Source organism: Rhincodon typus, chromosome 34 (genome assembly GCF_021869965.1).
Source record: "Rhincodon typus isolate 14 chromosome 34, sRhiTyp1.1, whole genome shotgun sequence".
Classification (NCBI taxonomy): Eukaryota; Metazoa; Chordata; class Chondrichthyes; order Orectolobiformes; family Rhincodontidae; genus Rhincodon; species Rhincodon typus.
Window position 1 is genome coordinate 6609532 of NC_063365.1, and position 18861 is coordinate 6628392.

At 43.9% G+C, this 18861-nt stretch overlaps 1 protein-coding gene across 1 annotated transcript in view; it reads right to left on the bottom strand.

Annotated features, from left to right (window-relative positions):
* The window catches only part of LOC125486859, a 43442-nt gene extending 25541 nt beyond the window's left edge, over window positions 1-17901 (bottom strand). Inside the window, exons 1-7 of the mRNA XM_048616325.1 lie at window positions 17647-17901; window positions 15526-15723; window positions 12708-12839; window positions 9326-9461; window positions 8200-8273; window positions 5409-5528; window positions 2728-2893 (exon numbers count right to left, since the gene is read on the bottom strand). Coding sequence (XP_048472282.1) covers window positions 2728-2893; window positions 5409-5528; window positions 8200-8273; window positions 9326-9461; window positions 12708-12839; window positions 15526-15681 — 784 coding nt within the window. The 5' untranslated portion in view covers window positions 15682-15723; window positions 17647-17901. The remainder of the gene's footprint in view (window positions 1-2727; window positions 2894-5408; window positions 5529-8199; window positions 8274-9325; window positions 9462-12707; window positions 12840-15525; window positions 15724-17646) is intronic.
* Between the last annotated feature and the right edge of the window lie 960 nt (window positions 17902-18861).

Here is an 18861-nt window from a genome sequence, read left to right on the forward strand (position 1 = left end):
GACCAACCCCCATTCCAACTCCCTACCTACACTCACCTTTACTGGCTTCATCCCCGCCTCCTTGACCTGTCCGTCCTCTCTCCACCTATCTGCTCCACTATCCACCTTCTATCATCGCCTCCCCCTCTCTCTATTTATTTCAGAGCCCCTTTCCCCTCCCCCATTTCTGAAGAAGGGTCTAGACCCGAAACGTCAGCTTTCCTGCTCCTCTGATGCAGCTTGGCCTGCTGTGTTCATCCAGCTCCACACCTTGTTATCTCAGACTCCAGCATCTGCAGTTCCTACTATCTCTCATTTTTAAATTAATGTTGTGACTGATGGAACAATGAGACAAGAAAAAGACAGCACACCCCTCCCATTTTGGTTGTAACAATAGACAACGAACAAAGTACAGTTCAATTGAGTAATTATAAAAAGAACAATCAATGCACCAGGGTTTGATATCTAATGCGATAGAATTGCAAAACAAAGGCATTTTGCTAAATCTACGTCCAATCTTCATTGTATCTTGATGTGCTACGTACAGTTCTGGTCACCAGAGGGCTGTAGGGGCAGAGTCCTTGTGTATATTTAAGGCTGAGATGGATAGATTCTTGATCAGTTGGGGAATCAAGGGTTATGGGGAAAGGGCAGGAAAGTGGACATGACCAATGTCGGATCAGCCACGATCCTATTGAAAGACAGAGTAGGCTTGAGGGGCCTGTTCCTGTTTCTTATAATGTAGATTTGGATTTTATTTTCACATGATCTCAAGTACAGGAGTACAGTGAAAAGTGTATAATGTTGCCACACATGGTGCCATCTTAGATTCAAAGGTACCTAGGTGCAAAAAGCATAGGTATGACGTAGCAACAGAAACAAAGTTAAACATTATCCTCATAGAGTAAGTACAAAAATAACAAAATAAGGTAATAGTTACCATTAAAGTCTTTCTTAATTTAAACCAGAAAATAAAGGACTTAAGTTAAAAGTTCAACATTCCCTTATATGGAGTTATTGAGGCTTAAAGGGTGAAAAAAAGTCAACACGATGAGACCAAAAACTTTGAGGTTATGCTTATCTTGATGGGATTGAAGTCTTTAAAATTACTAAATATTCTGACAGTATAGGAACAGACACTGTGTTTCCACCAGTGGGAAAGAGCAAGACTGTAGTCCATTGTTAGTCACCAGGAAAGCAAAAAGAAAAGAGACTGTTTAGAAGGGTGGAATTCAGCTCAACAGGGAGACTAGCTGAAGGCAATAGCAGATATTCCTGAAGGGAGGTTCGATAAGCATCTGAGGGGAAGGGAAAAGCTGGTTGTGGTGATAGATTTAATTGAGGAAGGATAGTGGAGGTTCATTGGAGCATACATCAGCTGGCTCAAATGGCCTGTTTCCTGTTGTGTGTTCCCTCCGTGATTCTCTGGAACAAAGCTAAGATATGAGCTTGGCAATCTGGACGTTTTCACACAAAATCTGCAGCCCCATCTCTGCAAAAGGCTGAGAATCAATGGTCCCTTCAAACTCCACGTTCGCACAAAACACCACACTGTCTGATTGATGTGCCAATGTATAATGTCTGCTTCCGGATGCTACTGTGCGTATGGGCCTCAGAAGTCTGGGCAGCAGCAGGAAAAATTGGAAGGAACGTTGCTGAGGAAGGTTCATTGATTGAGAGTTTGAGACCAAGACTGATGAGATTTTGATGGCTAAGGGCTATCGAGCAGAGATGTATATATAGAGTTGAGGTCCAGGTTAGCCATGGTCCAATGGATTGGAGGAATAGCCTCAAGGGGCCTACTCCTAACCCATTGTCCCTTGAACCCAAAATGGGTTTTATTTAATCAGAAGAGATCACCCTGCCGTTTGCATCTGGAAAAAAAGCTGGCACTTTCAGATAGAACCCTTGCAGGGGTGTGTCACCTACCTGTCAATCTGGCTGAGGTGCAACTGAGGGCTAATGGATTAATCCAGAGAGATGACAATGGGTGGCCATCTTATGTGGAGGCCCTGTGGCACGGTCTGTAGTGTCCCATCTCTGAGCCAGAAGCTCAGGGCCAAGTCCCTCTGCACAATTTAATAGCCAAGGAAGAGGTATCCATTACACGGTCAGACAGATCGATTGTCGACCCCTAAATCTTTCCAACACATACCAATGACAGGCAGTAAGAGTGGGCAAGGTTCCTGGTCAGCCAAGTGATGGAGAGCAATTGGAGCCATGACCATCCCTATATATATAGCTCCGAATGCAAAATGCATTGAAAGGTGCAAGTTGCTGCAGCAGTGTGGGCTCCTTGGGGATGCTGGACGATGGGAATGGACCAGACTGGTGCTACAGCACAGGTTTTGATCCCTATTCTGACTGGGGCAGATTCAAAGATGGGTCCAGTGATGTGCAGGTTAGGTAAATTGGCCATGCTAAATTGCCCATGGAGTCCAGGGATGTGCAGATTAGGTGGATTAGCCATGGGAAATGCAGGGTGACGGGGATAGGGTGAGGGAATTGGTGAGACTCAATGGGCCGGATGGCCTTTTTCTGCATTGTAGGGATTCTATGATTCGGGACCAGCCTCCTCACCCTATCCAGGATGAAGGTGGCAGCATGAAGAGTTGGACCTGCCTTTGGCTAGAGAACTCAAGAAGAAGCAGCTCAGAAACCTGAGACTGACGCACACATTAGCAAACTATGTTCCTCAAGATCCATGCTAAGCAGTAAAATACTGGAAGAAAATTGAGAATCTCCTACCTTTGTCAATGGCCTGGCTAAATGCAACATAGTTTACATCTCCAGTGGTTGGATCTTCAAATTTTCTGCACAGCAGGTTGAAATCTGTTGGCAGCACACTCAGCCCCAGGTAATCCAGCCCCCTCTCAAACTGTGACCTAGTCAGGAGTCTTCTGTATGTAACCTTCTGTTGAATTGAAAACAACATGTAGGAATTAGTGAGGCCCAATGTGGTGCAATTTTAACCATTTGGGTCAGGCCTCTGGGTATAATGGAGGGGAGTGGACTTTTAATTCATTCACAGGATGTGGGCATCGCTGGCCAGGTCAGCATTACTTGCCCAGCTCTAATTGTCCTGAGTGAACTTAAGAGTTAATGTTGCTGTAGGTCTGGAGTGATATGGAGGCCAGACCAGATAAGGATGGCAGATTTCCCTTCCTAAAGAATATTAGTGAGTCAGATGGGTTTCTCTGACAATCGACAATGGTTTCACAGTCATTCTTAGGCCATCAATTCCAGATCTTATGAAATTCAAATTCTTCTACTTAAAGACTTATAAATATTGCATTGCTGACCTTACATTGCCTTTATCACTCCTCACCCACTTCTAGCTTTAATGAGACTGGAATTGGATCATAGACTAACCCAATCCAATGAGCTAACCGACAGCTTTAACGATGCTGCAAGCCCTATCACTATTCAGGTTCCCTGAACTCTGAATGATCCAGCAACTGCACTCAGCCAAGACCTTGCAGGTGAGTGAGTTTACACCTGCTCCCTAGATTTTGTGTACGTGCCGAGAAATCCCCTTCAGCCAGCACCATGAGACTATAAAATATAGGAGAAGAATTAGTCCATTCAGTCCATTGTGTCTGCCTCACCATTCCACCATGGCTGATAGTCTTCTCAATTCCATTCTCCTACCTCTCCCTATAATCCTTAATCCATTTACAAATCAAGAACCTATCTATCTCTGTCTTAAATGAATTGGCTCCACATCTCTCTACAGCAATGAATTCCACAGATTCACTACCCTCTGGCTTTAAAAAATCCTTCACATCTCAGTTCTAAAGAGTCATTCCTTCACTCTGAGGATGTGCCCTCAGGTCCTAGTCTCTCCTACTAGTGGATACATCGTCTCCAAGTCCACTCCATCCAGGTCTCTCAGTATTCTGTAAGTTCCAATCAAATTGCTACTCATCCCTCTAAAATCCATTGAGTACTCAACTGCTCCTCATATGACAATCCCTTCATTCCCAGGATTGTTCTTGTAAATTTCCTCTGGCCCCACTCCAACGTTAGCACATACTTCCTTAGATACGGGCCCAAAACTGCTCTCAAAATTCCAAATGTGATCTGACTGGAGCAATATACAGCCTCAGTAGTACACCTCTGTTCTTGAATTCTAGCCCTCTTGAAATGAATGCCAACATTGCATTTGCCTTCCTAATTGCCAATTGAACCCATGTGTTAGGAAGGCAAATGCAGTGTTAGCATGGCCTTCCCTGGAAGTCTTCCATTCCCTTCCATGTATCCCCAGAGGCCCCCATTACGACCTCCCCACGTACCTCTGTCTCCAATCCTCTTCAATGTCCAGATTATCCACCTCTCTCCGAATGTCCCAACACCTTCACCTAACAATTCCAATGGCATAGGTATGTTAAAATCCAGGCCTATGTTTCAGGCCTTCAGTTGAATGTGGATATGAGACTGAAGGAATGGAGGGGGTGGGGGTGTCCCATATTGTAACAATTCTGAAAAAGGGGCAAACAAGCCAATGTTTGTAAGTGGAGGAAATTTCAAACTTTGAGACAAAGCAGGAGGTGATGGCCTAATGGTATTATCACTGGACTGTTAGTCCAGAGACCCAGATAACATTCTGGGGACCTGGGTTTGAATCCCTCCACAGCAGACGGTGGAATTTGAATTGAATAAAAATATCTGGAATTAACAGTCTAATGACAACAATGAATCCATTGTCAATTGTCAGGAAAAACCCAACTGGTTCACTAATGTCCTTTAGGGAAGGAAACTGCCATCCTTACCTGGTCTGACCTACATGTGACTCCAGACCCACAGTAATGTGGTTGACTCTAAACTGCTCTCTGAGCAATTAGGGATGGGTAATAAATGCTGCCCTAGCCAGTGACGTCCCTCATCCCATGAATGAATTTTAAAAAAAGATTAAATTACCATGAAGCTACATAAAGGGGAAATGGTTTACAGTGTTCAGCACTGGTAAGAGACAAATGGGAATACTGTCTAAATGTGAGGCAATGGGGGAGTAAACAAGCAAATGGTTTTAGATTCATAAGTCAGTAAAACCTAGTTCATTGGCAGTGAAATAGCCACAAATAGTAGGTGTCATCCCATGAGGTACAGGCTATGAAAGCAAATTATAACGAGTGATGTTGTTCAAAGCTCATTTGGAATATTCTGATTATAGATTATTGGAAATTCACTTGAAAGTTATGAAGAATATACGGCATGATGCCTCTGGAATGAAGGAACTTAATAATGATGCGGATTTGGATAAATGTTTTCGTTATACTGTCTGTAGCTCGGGAGGTTAATGGGTGATTGGGGCATTTGATATAAAGAGGGGATTGATAGTGTAGTTACAGAATCTTGACCAATTGCTAGGGAAATTCATATCTTTGAAAGCTCTGAAAGTATTTTCAAGTGAAGAGATGTGCCCTCACCTTATCAAAATCTTTGAAGAATGGAGTCACCAAGAGTTGTCGCTTCTCCACTTGCTGAGAAAGTTCTTTGAGCACCTGAGCCAGCCGTTTCTCTTCTTTGTCTGTTAGATTTTCTCCAAGCTGTGGGGAGAAAGGAACAATATGTGTCAGTGAACCTTAACCCTTGATCTTTATAAATCATCAGTTAGCAAATGTCTTGTGTCTTGAAATTTGGGCACCATTATATGGGAAGGACTTCAAGGCCTTAAAGAGAACAGAGAAGATGACCACCGGAAGTGGGGTCTTTATGGAGAGACTAGAGAAGCTGGGATTGGCTGTTTTAGATCAGAAAAAGTGAAGGGGAGATTGAATTTTCTGATGAAGGGTCTAGGCCCGAAACGTCAGCCTCTCTGCTCCTGTGATGCTGCTTGGCCTGCTGTGTTCATCCAGCCCTGCACCTTGTTGTCTCGGATTCTCCAGCATCTGCAGTTCCTACTATCTCTGGGAGATTGAATAGATGTGTTCAAAATTAGCAGGGGATTTGTTGATAGAGATAAGGGAAACTGTTCCAGCCAATATCCAGTGGGAGCAAGCTTAAAATAATTAGTAAAATACCAGTAGTACAAACAGAGAATACAGCTGAAGAGAAGCAAGAAAGGCTGGATCCAGCAGGAAAGTGTCTTTATGTTATGGCTTGTGATCCTAGAGGATCTGAGAGGCGGCACAGTGGCTCAGTGGTTAGCACTGCTGCCTCACAGCACCAGGGACCCGGGTTTGATCCCACCTACGGGTGACTGTGTGAAGTTTGCACATTCTCCCTGTATCTGCGTGGGTTTCCTCCGGGTGCTCCAGTATCCTCCCACAGTCCAAAGATGTGCAGGTTAGGTGGATTGGCTGTGCTAAATTGCCCGTAGTGTTCAGGGATGTGTAGATTAGGTGGGTTATAGGGGGATGGGTCTGGGTGGGATGCTCTGAGGGTTGGTGTGAACTTGTTGTTCCGAAGGGCCTGTTTCCACACTGTAGGGATTCTACAAGGATCCAAAAGCTTCCTCTAACCATCACCAATTAAACCTGTTTTTTTCTGCCTTTGACCCCAATGCACTTCTGGTCTTTCCACCTCCCTTTTTTCCCTTTTCCCCACATCCCACCCAACCTGTAATCTCTCTAAAACCTCCCCCCTGCCATGACCCCCTCTGCTGTCTGCCAGTGGTCATCCAGCACAGGCTTTCCCACTCAACAACCAATCAGAATTTCATTCTGACTGCTTACTAGCCAGAAACAGAATTAAAGAAACCATGAAAAGAATTTGGCATTAAGCTCAGCCTCAGCGTCCTCTACCCCTCCCCTGCCACTAAATATTGGGGTCGACGTCTCCATCATAGTCATTATTCAGTTAAGACACACATTCCCATGAATATTAACTCTTTCTAAAGATGGGCCATTTTGAAATTTAACTTGAATCTTATTTGAATGTCTTTTCTAAATAAAGCTTCACGAAGGAAAATTCCTAACGAGTGGCGTAATCTTCAACTATTTAAATGCAATACACCCTTCAAACCATAAAGGAAGCATGCCTATCAAGGTTGTGAGCTAGCCATACTACAGTGTCAGGACATGAAAGGATTCTTCCTCCCATCCCCACTGTAAAACACAAACCTACACTATTTACAAATTGAATTACATGCGCGTAAATATCGTGTTATAGGCCAGGACTTTATCAGTCCATTGAAAACAGGTTGACAGGCAGGAGGGGTGATAAAATGGCAACATAGGGTGTCAGGACAGAAGCACAATGTCTTTGTGCTGCCTAGGATATATCCATTGGCGGGATCAGGAGTGGCTCATTCTCCCACTGGCCGGAAGTGCGGACTGACCAATTCATCCATGTAACAGGTCTGTTAGCTGCTTTGTTACACAATGCTGGGATTTTACTGACTTCATTCTTCCACACCTCCTGAGGTGGGTCCATGAGGTGCATTAAGGCAAATTTCCAGGGGTGTTGTGGGGTGGAAGGGAGATGTGGTGAGGGGATCTCAAATCCCAGAGCTTTCATAAAAACCGAAAGAACTGCGGATGCTGTAAATCAGAAACAAAAACTGAAATTGCTGGAGAAGCTCAGCAGGTCTGGCAGCATCTGTGGAGAGAAATCAGAGGTAACGTTTTGGGTCCAGAGACCCTTTCCCAGAGGTTTCATGCCTCATTGTAGTGCCTCCTCAATGGCAATGACCCCTCCAATGTTGGTATTGGAGGGCTTTTTCATCTCTGACAGCCTGAGGCCTTCCTGCCTAGCGTCCCCAGTTTAAAACATGGAGGCATTCTCCACTTCTTCCTGTAGTTGAGCTATTAACAATGAGGAAGACCACATTCAGTAACTGGACAGGCATTCCACTGTGACCTCCAAAGGGACCTATGGCATGTCAATAACCCATAGAGACCTAATGGTGTAGAGTGAGGCCATTCATCCCACCACGCTTCCCTGCTGTGCACCGATGTGATGCATCACTTAGTTGGGACAATAACTACACTACCTCTTCACTGAACCCATTAGGTTTCACTTGGAAATGTCATGTTAATCTAACAATCCTTCGCTCTTCAGGAATTAATTAACTCTGTGGGTACTTTATTTAAAGCAGTTAAACAAGTCTGACTCATGAAACAGACATGATCAGTTCTGAGAGTGCAGCTTAAGAATGCACAAGAGACAATTGGGCAGGCAGAGTCACAATATTGTATATACACAACATGTGGAGTCGTTACAGCAAAATGTCTTAAAGGAAAGTTACACATGCAACAGAGATGTTTGAAAGCTCACCTGGAACAGAGTGCCTCTTGGTGGCCTGCATACCTCTGCTGTGGGATATTTTTCCAGGTGAGGAACGTTATATGCTGAGGAAAGAAATTTTTTTTTAAATACCACCTTGACAGTGTCACACGCAGACATGAAAAAAAATCTATTCAGGTACATTTAACTCCAAAAGGTGGTTACAATGTTCTTGTTTGATGGCCGCTGTGTTCACGATATAGATCATCTCCAAGGTTAATTAGTCCTCTAACTACCTGCAAATTGAGCACTTGCATTTATAGAGTCTTTCTTATCACAAGAACAGGTACTTGGCATAGTGTGGAGATGAGTATTACACAGCAAATGGGGGTACATGGGAATCCAACACATACTAGGAGATAACAAGGTGTAGAGCTGGATGAACACAGCAGGCCACGCAGCATCAGAGGAGCAGGAAAGCTGGACCCTACTAGGAGAAATCGATTTTATAGGTAGGGACAGCCAGCCAGATGGATTGGTGATACAGTTAAAGAGGGGCAATTCTGGCTGGTGATTGTAGTATCAAATGATTAGTTTGTAATCATGAAGCACATGGGGCAAGAAGCAGAGATGTACAGAAAGCAAACATGCTCTCTTTCTCCTCAGCAGCTGAATCTATCCCCTCAGCACTTCTACACACTTCTTAATCCTTAACATGACTTCCCAGTTTTAAGAGAATATTTTATGTTCAAATTAGATCAAGGGCAGTTTGTGCTGTGTGGATTGAGGATCTCTTATCTTTCTTTACTAATAGTCCACACCAGAAATTAAAAATTGTCAAAATTTCAACCATCCATCTATCAAAAAACTGGTGTGCACCACAGTCTCATTTAAGCTGAAGGAGCTTGCAGTGTTTCCTATTTCCAGTAGTCTGATTGGTTAAAAGTGTCAAAATGGCCATTTTGGTTGTCTCTTTCAAGCCATTGTATTAGATGCAGGTTATCAAGTGACTGGAACAAATTATCTTGTAATTGATTGGCAGGATCTCAGTCTCCGCTGAGGCAAAATGGCCTGATTGACTGAGCAGACTAGGCGTGTCATCACTTTTTATTTCCCTCCTCTATAACTACAGACATTTAGAATGTAACCTGAATGATACTGAAGAAGTCCCACTCACCGTGTGCCATCACATCACAGAAATCGCGATAACGCACTTTGCCATCTCCTGTGCCAAAGCACTTGAGAAGTGTTTGGATGTCTTGCTCTGTTAAGATGCCTTCCTTTCCACAAGTCAGATATAAACCTCGCCTAAACTGTGGAAAATGGTGAATAATAAAACAGTTATTACCCTATGGTGTAAATAACATACTCTGTTCCATCCATCAACAATTACCTGTACACTTGGAGTAGTTACTGTCATAAGCATTGTCATTGGGCTCTTTTTTTTACAAAAAAGAGTATTTATGTCATGATAATAGATCACAGCTCCAAATTACTTAGTTAGTGAATGATTAAATAAGACAAGTTGTTTCATTTTATCAGAAAAATGATAGTCAAGCCTAAGATAACTAAGAATGTAATTTGGTGGCTGTCTGGAAAATGGTGTGGCTTGCATGCAGCTTTGTGAGAGAGCATGGAATATTACACCCAGAACAATGTCAAGGAATTTCAAAAAATACACTGTCAGGGAGAGATCCAAAGCAAAAAAAAAACCTAAATGTCTCCTGCTAGTTATATCCATAGACCATTGACATAAGGGTGGAACGGTGGCTCAGTGGTTAGCACTGCTGCCTCACAGCGCCAGGGACCCAGGTTCAATTCTAGCCTTGGGCGACTGTCTGTGTGGAGTTTGCATGTTCTCCCTGTATCTGCGTGGGTTTCCTCTGGGTGCTCCAGTGTCCTCCCACAGTCCAAAGATGTGCAGGTTAGGTGGACTGGCTATGTTAAATTATCCATAGTGTTTAGGGTGGGAAATGTGGGGGTGGGTCTGGGTGGGATGCTGTTCAGAGGGGCAGTGTAGACTTGATGGGCTGAATGGCCTGTTTCTGCACTGTAGGGATTCTATGATCCATAATGTGAAGGACCAGAAAGAAATCTGGGCAAAAGACATGCTTATATTCCCCTCCGCCAAGGAGTGGGAGAAGGGAATAAACGCCACTTCAGGTAAGTGCTTGTCTGATGTTCTCATGTGCTAGTATGTGCTGTGAAGGTTACAGCTAATGAATATCTGGGAGATACCCTGCAGGCAATGGAAAATCTTTCTGTATTTTTCTCTGATTGATGGAAGCAAGTCACCAGTCAAAAGCCACAATTGAACAGGAATATGAACAACTTCTTTTGACTAATCTGCAGAACACAGAATCTCCAAACCAACTGCTCAACAGCCAGCATCAATGCCACCAGAACCACCCAACATAGTGGCTGCAATGTTTCACCGTCTACGTGGAAAAACCAAATACTGATTTGTAAATCTTTTTAATGTCACTTTTTAAAATTCTCATTTCTAATATGTACGGATGTGTACTGCATTTTAATTTTCCTTACATGGAGTTACAAGGTTTTCGGAGGTAGATGGGAATGTGCATTTAATGTTACAATCATATTGGTCATGATCTTATTAAATGATGAAGAAGCCTGGCAGGGCTGAATGGCCTGCTCCTGCTCCTGATTTGTACGTTCATATGTTATTGAATCATAGAGTCATACAGCTCTTTGACTGCATTCAGTTCACTCCATGTGATATCACAAATGGCTGAAAATGCTGGACAATGCAAAGGCTATGGGCCCTGGCAACATTCCAATAATAGTAATGATGACTTGTGTTCTAGCACTAAGCACACCCATAACTAGACTGTTCCAGTACAACTATAATGCTAGCATCTACCTGGCAATGTAGAACATTGTCCTGTGTAAAAAGAGCAGGATAAATCCAATCTGGCCAATTGCTGCCACATCAGTTATGTAATGGAAGGAACATTGCTTTCAAGCTGCACTTGCAAAGGAGTAACCTGCTCACTGACTCACTCTTTGGGTTCCACCAGCATCACTCAGCTATATAGCCATGGTTCAAATGTAGAAAAGAGTTGACTGCAGAGGTGAGAGGGGAATGGCCGCTCTTTACATCAAGACAGCACTCAACCAAGTACAGCATCAAGGAGCCCGAGCAAAACTGGAGTCAATGGGAGTCGGTGAAAAACCTTCTGTTGGCTAGAGCCAAAGATGCATCAAAATCCCAAAGTTTTGAACACTGAAAGTGACTGGCTGTTAACAACAACAAAAATGAGCTGTCTGAAATTCTGGGTAGAAGAGAATTCTGGTTGGTAGAATGCAAAAAACACAAAGTTTACATACTTAATCAGCTACAGAGCATTTTGAGTTGTCCAATGATTATGAAAAGTGTTATTTGCAAGTCTTGCTTTTCTTAAAGTCAAGTTTACATTAGGACATTCCCCCAGATGGTGCCATGTGTGGTGACATTGTACACATTTCACTGTACTCCTTTACTTCTGTACTTGAGTCAACGTGACAATAAAGCTTAAATCAGATGCTGCCCGGAGTTAAATTTTGCAACATTCAATTACCCTTCAAAAATGTTCAAATTGGCTCTGTAAAAATTACAGTTCAATGCACTTGTGTTTTTTTTCCTGAATGGTACTACTCAGGTGCTAATGGATATAGTCACAGTCTCTGTCACTGCCATTGCTATTGCTGGAGAGAGACAGTTTAAAAAGCAAAATGTGAGATATGAATAGGGGTAGACAGAATTACAGAGATATTGCAACACTTAATAGGAAGGAACAGGTGGAGAGGAAACAGGTTGAGGGTGACCTATCACGACCTCTGTGGGGGTCAATTGGGAACGAATGTACTACTGATGGAGGAGGGATGAGGAGAGTGACTGGGAAATAAAAGTGAGCACACAAGAGTGAAGCAAGTTGTTCTGAGGTGAAGAATTTGGGATAGCAAGAGCAAGGGATAGTTAATGGAGTGAGGGTTGATAAGGAAGAGGATGCTGAATGGCAGAGGGGTAAGATGCACAATGGGGGTATGGTTGTGAGTTGCGCCCTATGTATTAGGGAGAGAGATGGAAAGACCACATTTTCTATCCAGACTTTCTTCATGAAGCACTGACCCTTCATTACTCCATCACAACCCATCACCTTACACCTGACAGGGGAGGAAAGAGAGTGAGAGGCAGAACAGAAGAGGGAGAACACAAAAAAAGGATGTCAAAGACAAGAGAGAAGGTATAAAAGATAGAGTGCACTTCTCCAACTGATGGTGGTCAATGCCACTCAGACTTGTTCACGTGCATTGACTATAATGGGAATATCACTGTTACTGTAGCTGTCTGCATGGGGAACATCCACATGGTGCACAATTGCTTATAGACAGTTTCAGTTTTCAATATGGATTATGAAGGGATGTGGAACTAAGGTAGATGATCTGAAGAACTGGTGGAACACACTTGAGGGGACAAATGACCTCCTATTGCCCTTATTTTGTATGTTCATGTGTTTGTAATCAACTTACTTGGTTGCACAATACTCTTTGCTCACCTGACTTTCTGTGATAAGCCCACTGCGCAGTTTGTCATAATCCTTGAAGAACTCTGAAGTTCGGATCCCCCTCAGGAATACAATTCTTCGGAGTTTGTCAAATACCTCAAGAATCTCAGATGACTTGGGTATCTGTAAATATTTTCCAAACCGAATCAGTTTCTGTTTTCAGTCACTGCTGTGGTTAGCATATCTTTGTGCTTTGTTTTTACTGTGATGAATGAAGGTCATACAAATGAGGAATGTTTTCAGTCTAAAGTTTTTTAGTTTCGAGTAATCGCAGCTATTCCTATCAACAGGAACCTGATAAGGTGTTGGAGATGGTTTTCTTTATATTTGTCTATATATTTATTTATATAAATATCATCAAGTGCCCACAGGTTAGAATACCTAGCATGACCAAATATTGACCTGTGACACCCTTAGGGTTAAATAAAACACCACAATCCAAGCAGCTGAACCCCCAAAAAAATCAGAACACAATCATTAAAAAAATTAACCGCCAAAATCCAAAGGTCGCCATCATAATTGGCTATCTCTTGATTTGAGGATGGTGTCTGGTTTCTGCTAAGTGCCTTCAGATGTCTCCCCACTCCATCCACACATTGTGAGGGGTGGAGCATGGTGGCAGAGCTAATGCAGTTGGGACAATGTACAGACACCAGTCAGGGGACTGGGCACTTCTTGCCAGGGGCTGTCCAGTGAGGTCGATCAAGGGGATGGTCCACAGTCAGTATGTTGGGCCTATCCACAGATATGAAGGGGAAAGTGGAGGGGAACAAGGTGAGGTGGAGTGGGGGTGTGGAAGGAGACTCCGGAAGTTATTTTATTTTCCAGGATTGGAGACTACTGTCTGAAGAGAAAGTGACCGGGGTGAGTGATAATTGGAAAGGAGGGGGAGGCAGAGGCTGGAAGCCACTGACAAAACAGCACTCACTGTCACCTTCTATGGTTCTGGAAATCGAATGTGAGCAATGGGGAATAAATGGCTGTGGCTATACTCGGAATGTGCAGGGTAAGTACCTCGATCTGTGAGGAGGGCTATTACAGGGAAACAATATTACACACAGCCCCATGAGGACACAAACTGGCCCAATCCCAAATCCCTAGCCATTGTAAAGCATTGGCTCCCTGTATTGTGCACACCTCCCTGCCCCAGATATCAATGACCACCTCATTCACCCCAGCACCTTTGGACATAGACACTGGGGAAAGAATAGAGATGTTGTAAGAGGAGGGGCAATGGTGCCATTGGGACCCATTGTCCTGTATACACCTTGTTCATCTTGCTTTCAGATGCTGCAGGGAGCTTTCAACATAGACACTGATCCATGGTGTAGTGTGCATATGTGTATGGAGTTACATCTCATGCTGGAACTTCTCCATTATACAGAGAGTTACACAGAGAGAGACAAACAACAAGAAGTAAGGTCAAAGCAGTGCCATTAAGAAAAATGACAAATTATCGTCCATGTCACCAAAGTGACTTCCATAAGTTATCTTCTTCCTTTCCCTCTCACTGCGCCTTCATGTTGTCCCTGATTCTTCAATCAGTAAAGAGGGAGCCTGCTCAACTGTGGAGCCCATTGGATCTGGAAGGACCCATGGGGATGTTGGCATCTGGATAGCCACAGACGCAGCTGAGGGTCTTCTTGCTAGAGGCAAATAAACCCTCCATATTGCAACTTCTAAGGGATGAAGTGGGGATGGAGGCACAGACTAGGGTGGAGGTGGAGGGCCTAGCCACCTCTAGGGTGGCCTGAATGAAGACTTCTGAGGAACCTGTGTGTGGTTCCTCCTTGGATGGGGTGTCCCCAGCATTACCCTATCTCCTTGTGAGGAAGTGGTACCTGGAGAGCTCACCAGTCCCTGACAAACCCATGTTGCTGTGCCTTTGGTCCTGAGTCCAGTGGCTGTGGTAATGAAGAGTGTAGGTGTGTGTGAGCCTGTCCGGCAGACCCTGAGGAAGCCGGACCTGGCTCTCCAGGGCAACCGCCAATCCAACCAGCCAGTCACATGATTCACTGTGTTGGTGCAGCTTCTGGGCAGTGAGGGCCATTGCATCCCACATTTCTGTCTCTCCTGCACTGCTCCCATTCCACCCTGAACATGTGGACCAAATCCCTGAGTGCTGACACCGCTGAAGGTCGTTGACCTTCTTGTGACACTGCTGGCCATTCCTACAAACAGTGCAGATGGCACTGACCTGGGTGGCAACCTCGGACCAGGATGCCAAAGTATGGAGGCATGGCCTCCTCTGCCAGAACTCCTTTGCTCCACCCCATCCACTCGGAGCTCCAGGATCCTGCCAGAGAGATAAAGCACCATTTTCCCCTTCTCCTCGCTACAAATGTCCTTCGACAGAATGCCAGGGCTTATCTGGGTGCACAGAAAGATGGCGTGTGTGCAAGGGATGCTGGTCTTTTCAGCAAATATCTGCTGACGGGACTGTTGTTCCAGGAATGGCAGATGGTAAGACGAGGCTGGAATCAGATGTTTGTGGTGCCACGCAGTAGAGTCGGTAAATGAGGTGCATTGGGTAAGATGCTGCAACACATCCCATTGGGCCTCATGGCGAGAATCCCTCAAAAATCAAGGCACGACTCACATGTAGCCAAACAAAATGTAAGATGCAGCCCATAGTGATACAAAATGTGGGGCAGCTTGATGGACAAGCTGCTGCCATTTTCAACAAGCTCTTCCCAATCGATCATGTCAGTGCTGCTGCCCTTGGAGAAGAGCTTCAGAGTGTCAAACACCAAAAAAAACCAAACTCTGAAACCAAACTTAAACCTTGATGCAGCATCATACCACATACCTCAGGTGGCCAGTAGCCATAGGGAATGGGTGGTCTGCCAGTGTGATCAGTCTCCAAGGTCTTAATCCTGGCATGAATGTCGTTGTAAAAGTTAAGGTAGTTGAAGAAGCCAGGTTTGTCTGGGACTGTGTAGTGAGAGCCAATTATTGACACCATCTCATCTGTCAGACCAGTAGGACGTATCAAAGCACGCTGGAACTGAGGGAGAAATGGAAGCAAAAGTTCAGGTTAATCATAAATGGCCACATTATGTTAGGATATATTAACTCACTCAGGAAGTCAGTAGGCTGTCACACATTTATTTTGGATTTCTTCACATAATAGTGACCGAGTTTCAAAAGTAATTTTGTGGTCTGAGCAAATGACAATCAAATAGCATTCGTAATGCACAAATGCCAGGGAATGACCAACTTCAGCACAATCTAAACACCTCCCTTTGATGTTCCATAGCATTATCATCACAGCATTAACTTGAGGCAGGAGTAGGCCATTCGATCCCTCAAGCCCGCTCCATCATTCATAACCATCATGGTTGATCTTATCTTAGCCTCAACTCCATTTTCCTGCCTGCCCTCCGTAATCCTTCAACCCATTACTAATTAAAAATCTGTCTATCTCCTCCTTACATTTATTCAATGACCCAGCACCCATCGCAGTCTGTTGAATTCCACCTATTCACAATTGACATCTTGGGGCTTGCCACTGACCAGAAGCTGAACCATATGATAGGCACAAGTCAGAAATATGGTGGAAAACCCTCTATTTGCCCAAGTGAGTGAAGCTCCCACAAAACACAAGAAGTTGAATACCATCCAGGATTGGTTGACCAACACTTCATCCACTACCTTAAACATTCACTCCCTCCACCAACAACACTGTGTTGCAGCGGTGTGTACCATCTACAAGATGCACTGCAGCAATTCATCGACGTTCCTTCAGCACCTTATAAACCCATGACCTCTACCATCTAGAAGGACAACGGCAACAGATACATGGGAATACCACCCGCTGTAAGTTCCCCTCCAAGACAGAAACCATCCTGCCTTGGAAATATATCATCATTCCTTTACTGTCACTATGTCAAATTTCTGGGACTCCTTCCCTAACCAAACTATGGGTGTCCCTACATCATGGACTGCAGTAGTTCAAGGCAGTGGGAAACAAGAGATGGACAAAAAGGCTGCCTTTACCAATGATACTCACTAAAATGAAGTAGAGATTGCATCACCTCTTCACCATAGATTAAAGAAAAAGGAAAGATGTTTGACAGGAATGGCAAACGGATTGGTCGAATGTAATGTGGAAAATCCACACACACAGAGACTGTTCGGCTGAAGCAGTTGTCTTGTTGTTTCCAAGTAATTCAGTTAATGCAAAATCCATTCAGTTCTCAGTGTTGTAAAGTTACACCTTCGCATGGATGCTCCCATACGTGAAGCGAAACAGACCACTGCCTTGCCTATTAAAAATCACAAGAACTAGGAGCAGGAGTAGGCAATTCAGCCCCTCAATCCTGTTTCACCATTTGACACAATTGTTGTTGCTCTCATCTCAGTCTCAAATCCATTTTCCTACTCACTTTCCATAAACCTTCAACTCTACTAGTTAAAAATCTGTCTATCTCCTCCTTAAATGTATTCAGTGTCCTGGCATCCACTGTACTGTGGGGTAGTGAGTTCCAGAGACTCATGACCCTTTGAGAGAAGCAACTGCTCCTCTTCTCTGTTTTAAATCTGCTACCCTTATCCTGAAACTATGACCTTACGTTCTTGTTGGTCCCAGAAGGGGAAACATCTACATCTACTTTGTCAACCCCTTCAGCATCTTATATACCTCGATTAGATCTCCTCTCATTCTTATAAACTCTAGTTAGAATAGGTCTAAATACTTCCTCTCTCCACATAAAACAAGACTTTCGTCTTTGGAATTAATATAGAATTACTCTACTGAACCCTCTAAACATCGTTACATCTCTGCTTCAATGGGATATTGAGCAAACTAGATGTAAATACAAATAATACTCATGCTTGCAACTTTTACAACTAAGCAGCCACTTCATGCTCTGTGTAATATAATGTGCAACAGAGCTGGACAAAATGTGAAACACATGAAATTACTCACCTATAAATGCACAGTCAGTGCACAAAGTAAAATAACTTGCATCAAGCAGCCACAAAGTAATGGAACCAACGCTCTAAAATAAAATCAGGCCTAGGCCGAAGAAACAAATTCATTTTCTCTCTATTTTCCTCCTTCACCCCTGTCCCTTTGTAACCGATTTATAGCATTAAATTTGGGCAGATGCCACTCTGTTTCTAATGCATGTGGATTCCAAAACTCAGTTTAGTTTCCCAACTTGAGAGAATTGAACGATGAAAATTCATGAGCAGGAGACATTACACTGAAAGCCTAAACTCTGTAATAATGTGAGAAGGTATCAGGAAACCACGCAATATTCTAACGATTGGCAGTGAATCACTGTGCATTTTATAGGTTGGCATGGCACCCAAGTCGCACAGAATCGTTATCTATAATTATCTTATTGAATAACTATATATTCTCACCATAGGATTAATTGTAAATATATCGTTGTGCGTGATAAGGAATTTCGCAATCTTGGATCACAGACATAATAAAAACAAACAACTCTCTGAGTGTTCACTTTAAAACAAACATAAGGTTTTGCTGGCGTGTATGTTATCACTGAAGCCATATCCTGCTATGTGAGAGAAACTAATCTTACAGCCTTCATCTTCACAAAGAACCAGAAGCCCCAAGTCTTTTACAAAGCAAGCCATCTGCCTCTACTATTGGCTGCTTTTCTTCTGGGGAATTCACAAAGAACCTTAGAAATGATCCAGCACAGAAGGGGGCCATTTGGCCCATCTTGTCCATGCCGATCCAAAGACACCCAAACGACCTTTCTAATCATATATTCCCGCACACAGACCATAGCCCTGCACCTTACAGCACTTAAGGTGCAGGTTCAGGCATTTTTAAAAACAGTTTAGGGTCTCTGCCTCCACCACCAACTCAGGCAGTGCAAAAACCTACCCTGCTCCGCCCACTGCCAACGCCGACATTGCTCCGCCCACCGCCTCCACAGCCAGCAGCTCCAGAGGAGACAGTAACACCCAGCCCTGCCGGGTCTTCACCATCCCCCCAGACCTCCCCCTTACTGAGAACAAACGGTCAGTCCTCAGTAAAGGGCTCACCTTTGTCCCCCTCCACCCACACATCAACGAATACCGCTCACACTTGGACGTTGAACAGTTTTTCTGCCGCCTCCGCCTCCACGCTTACTTCTTTAACCGTGAACCTAACCCTCCCTCTACT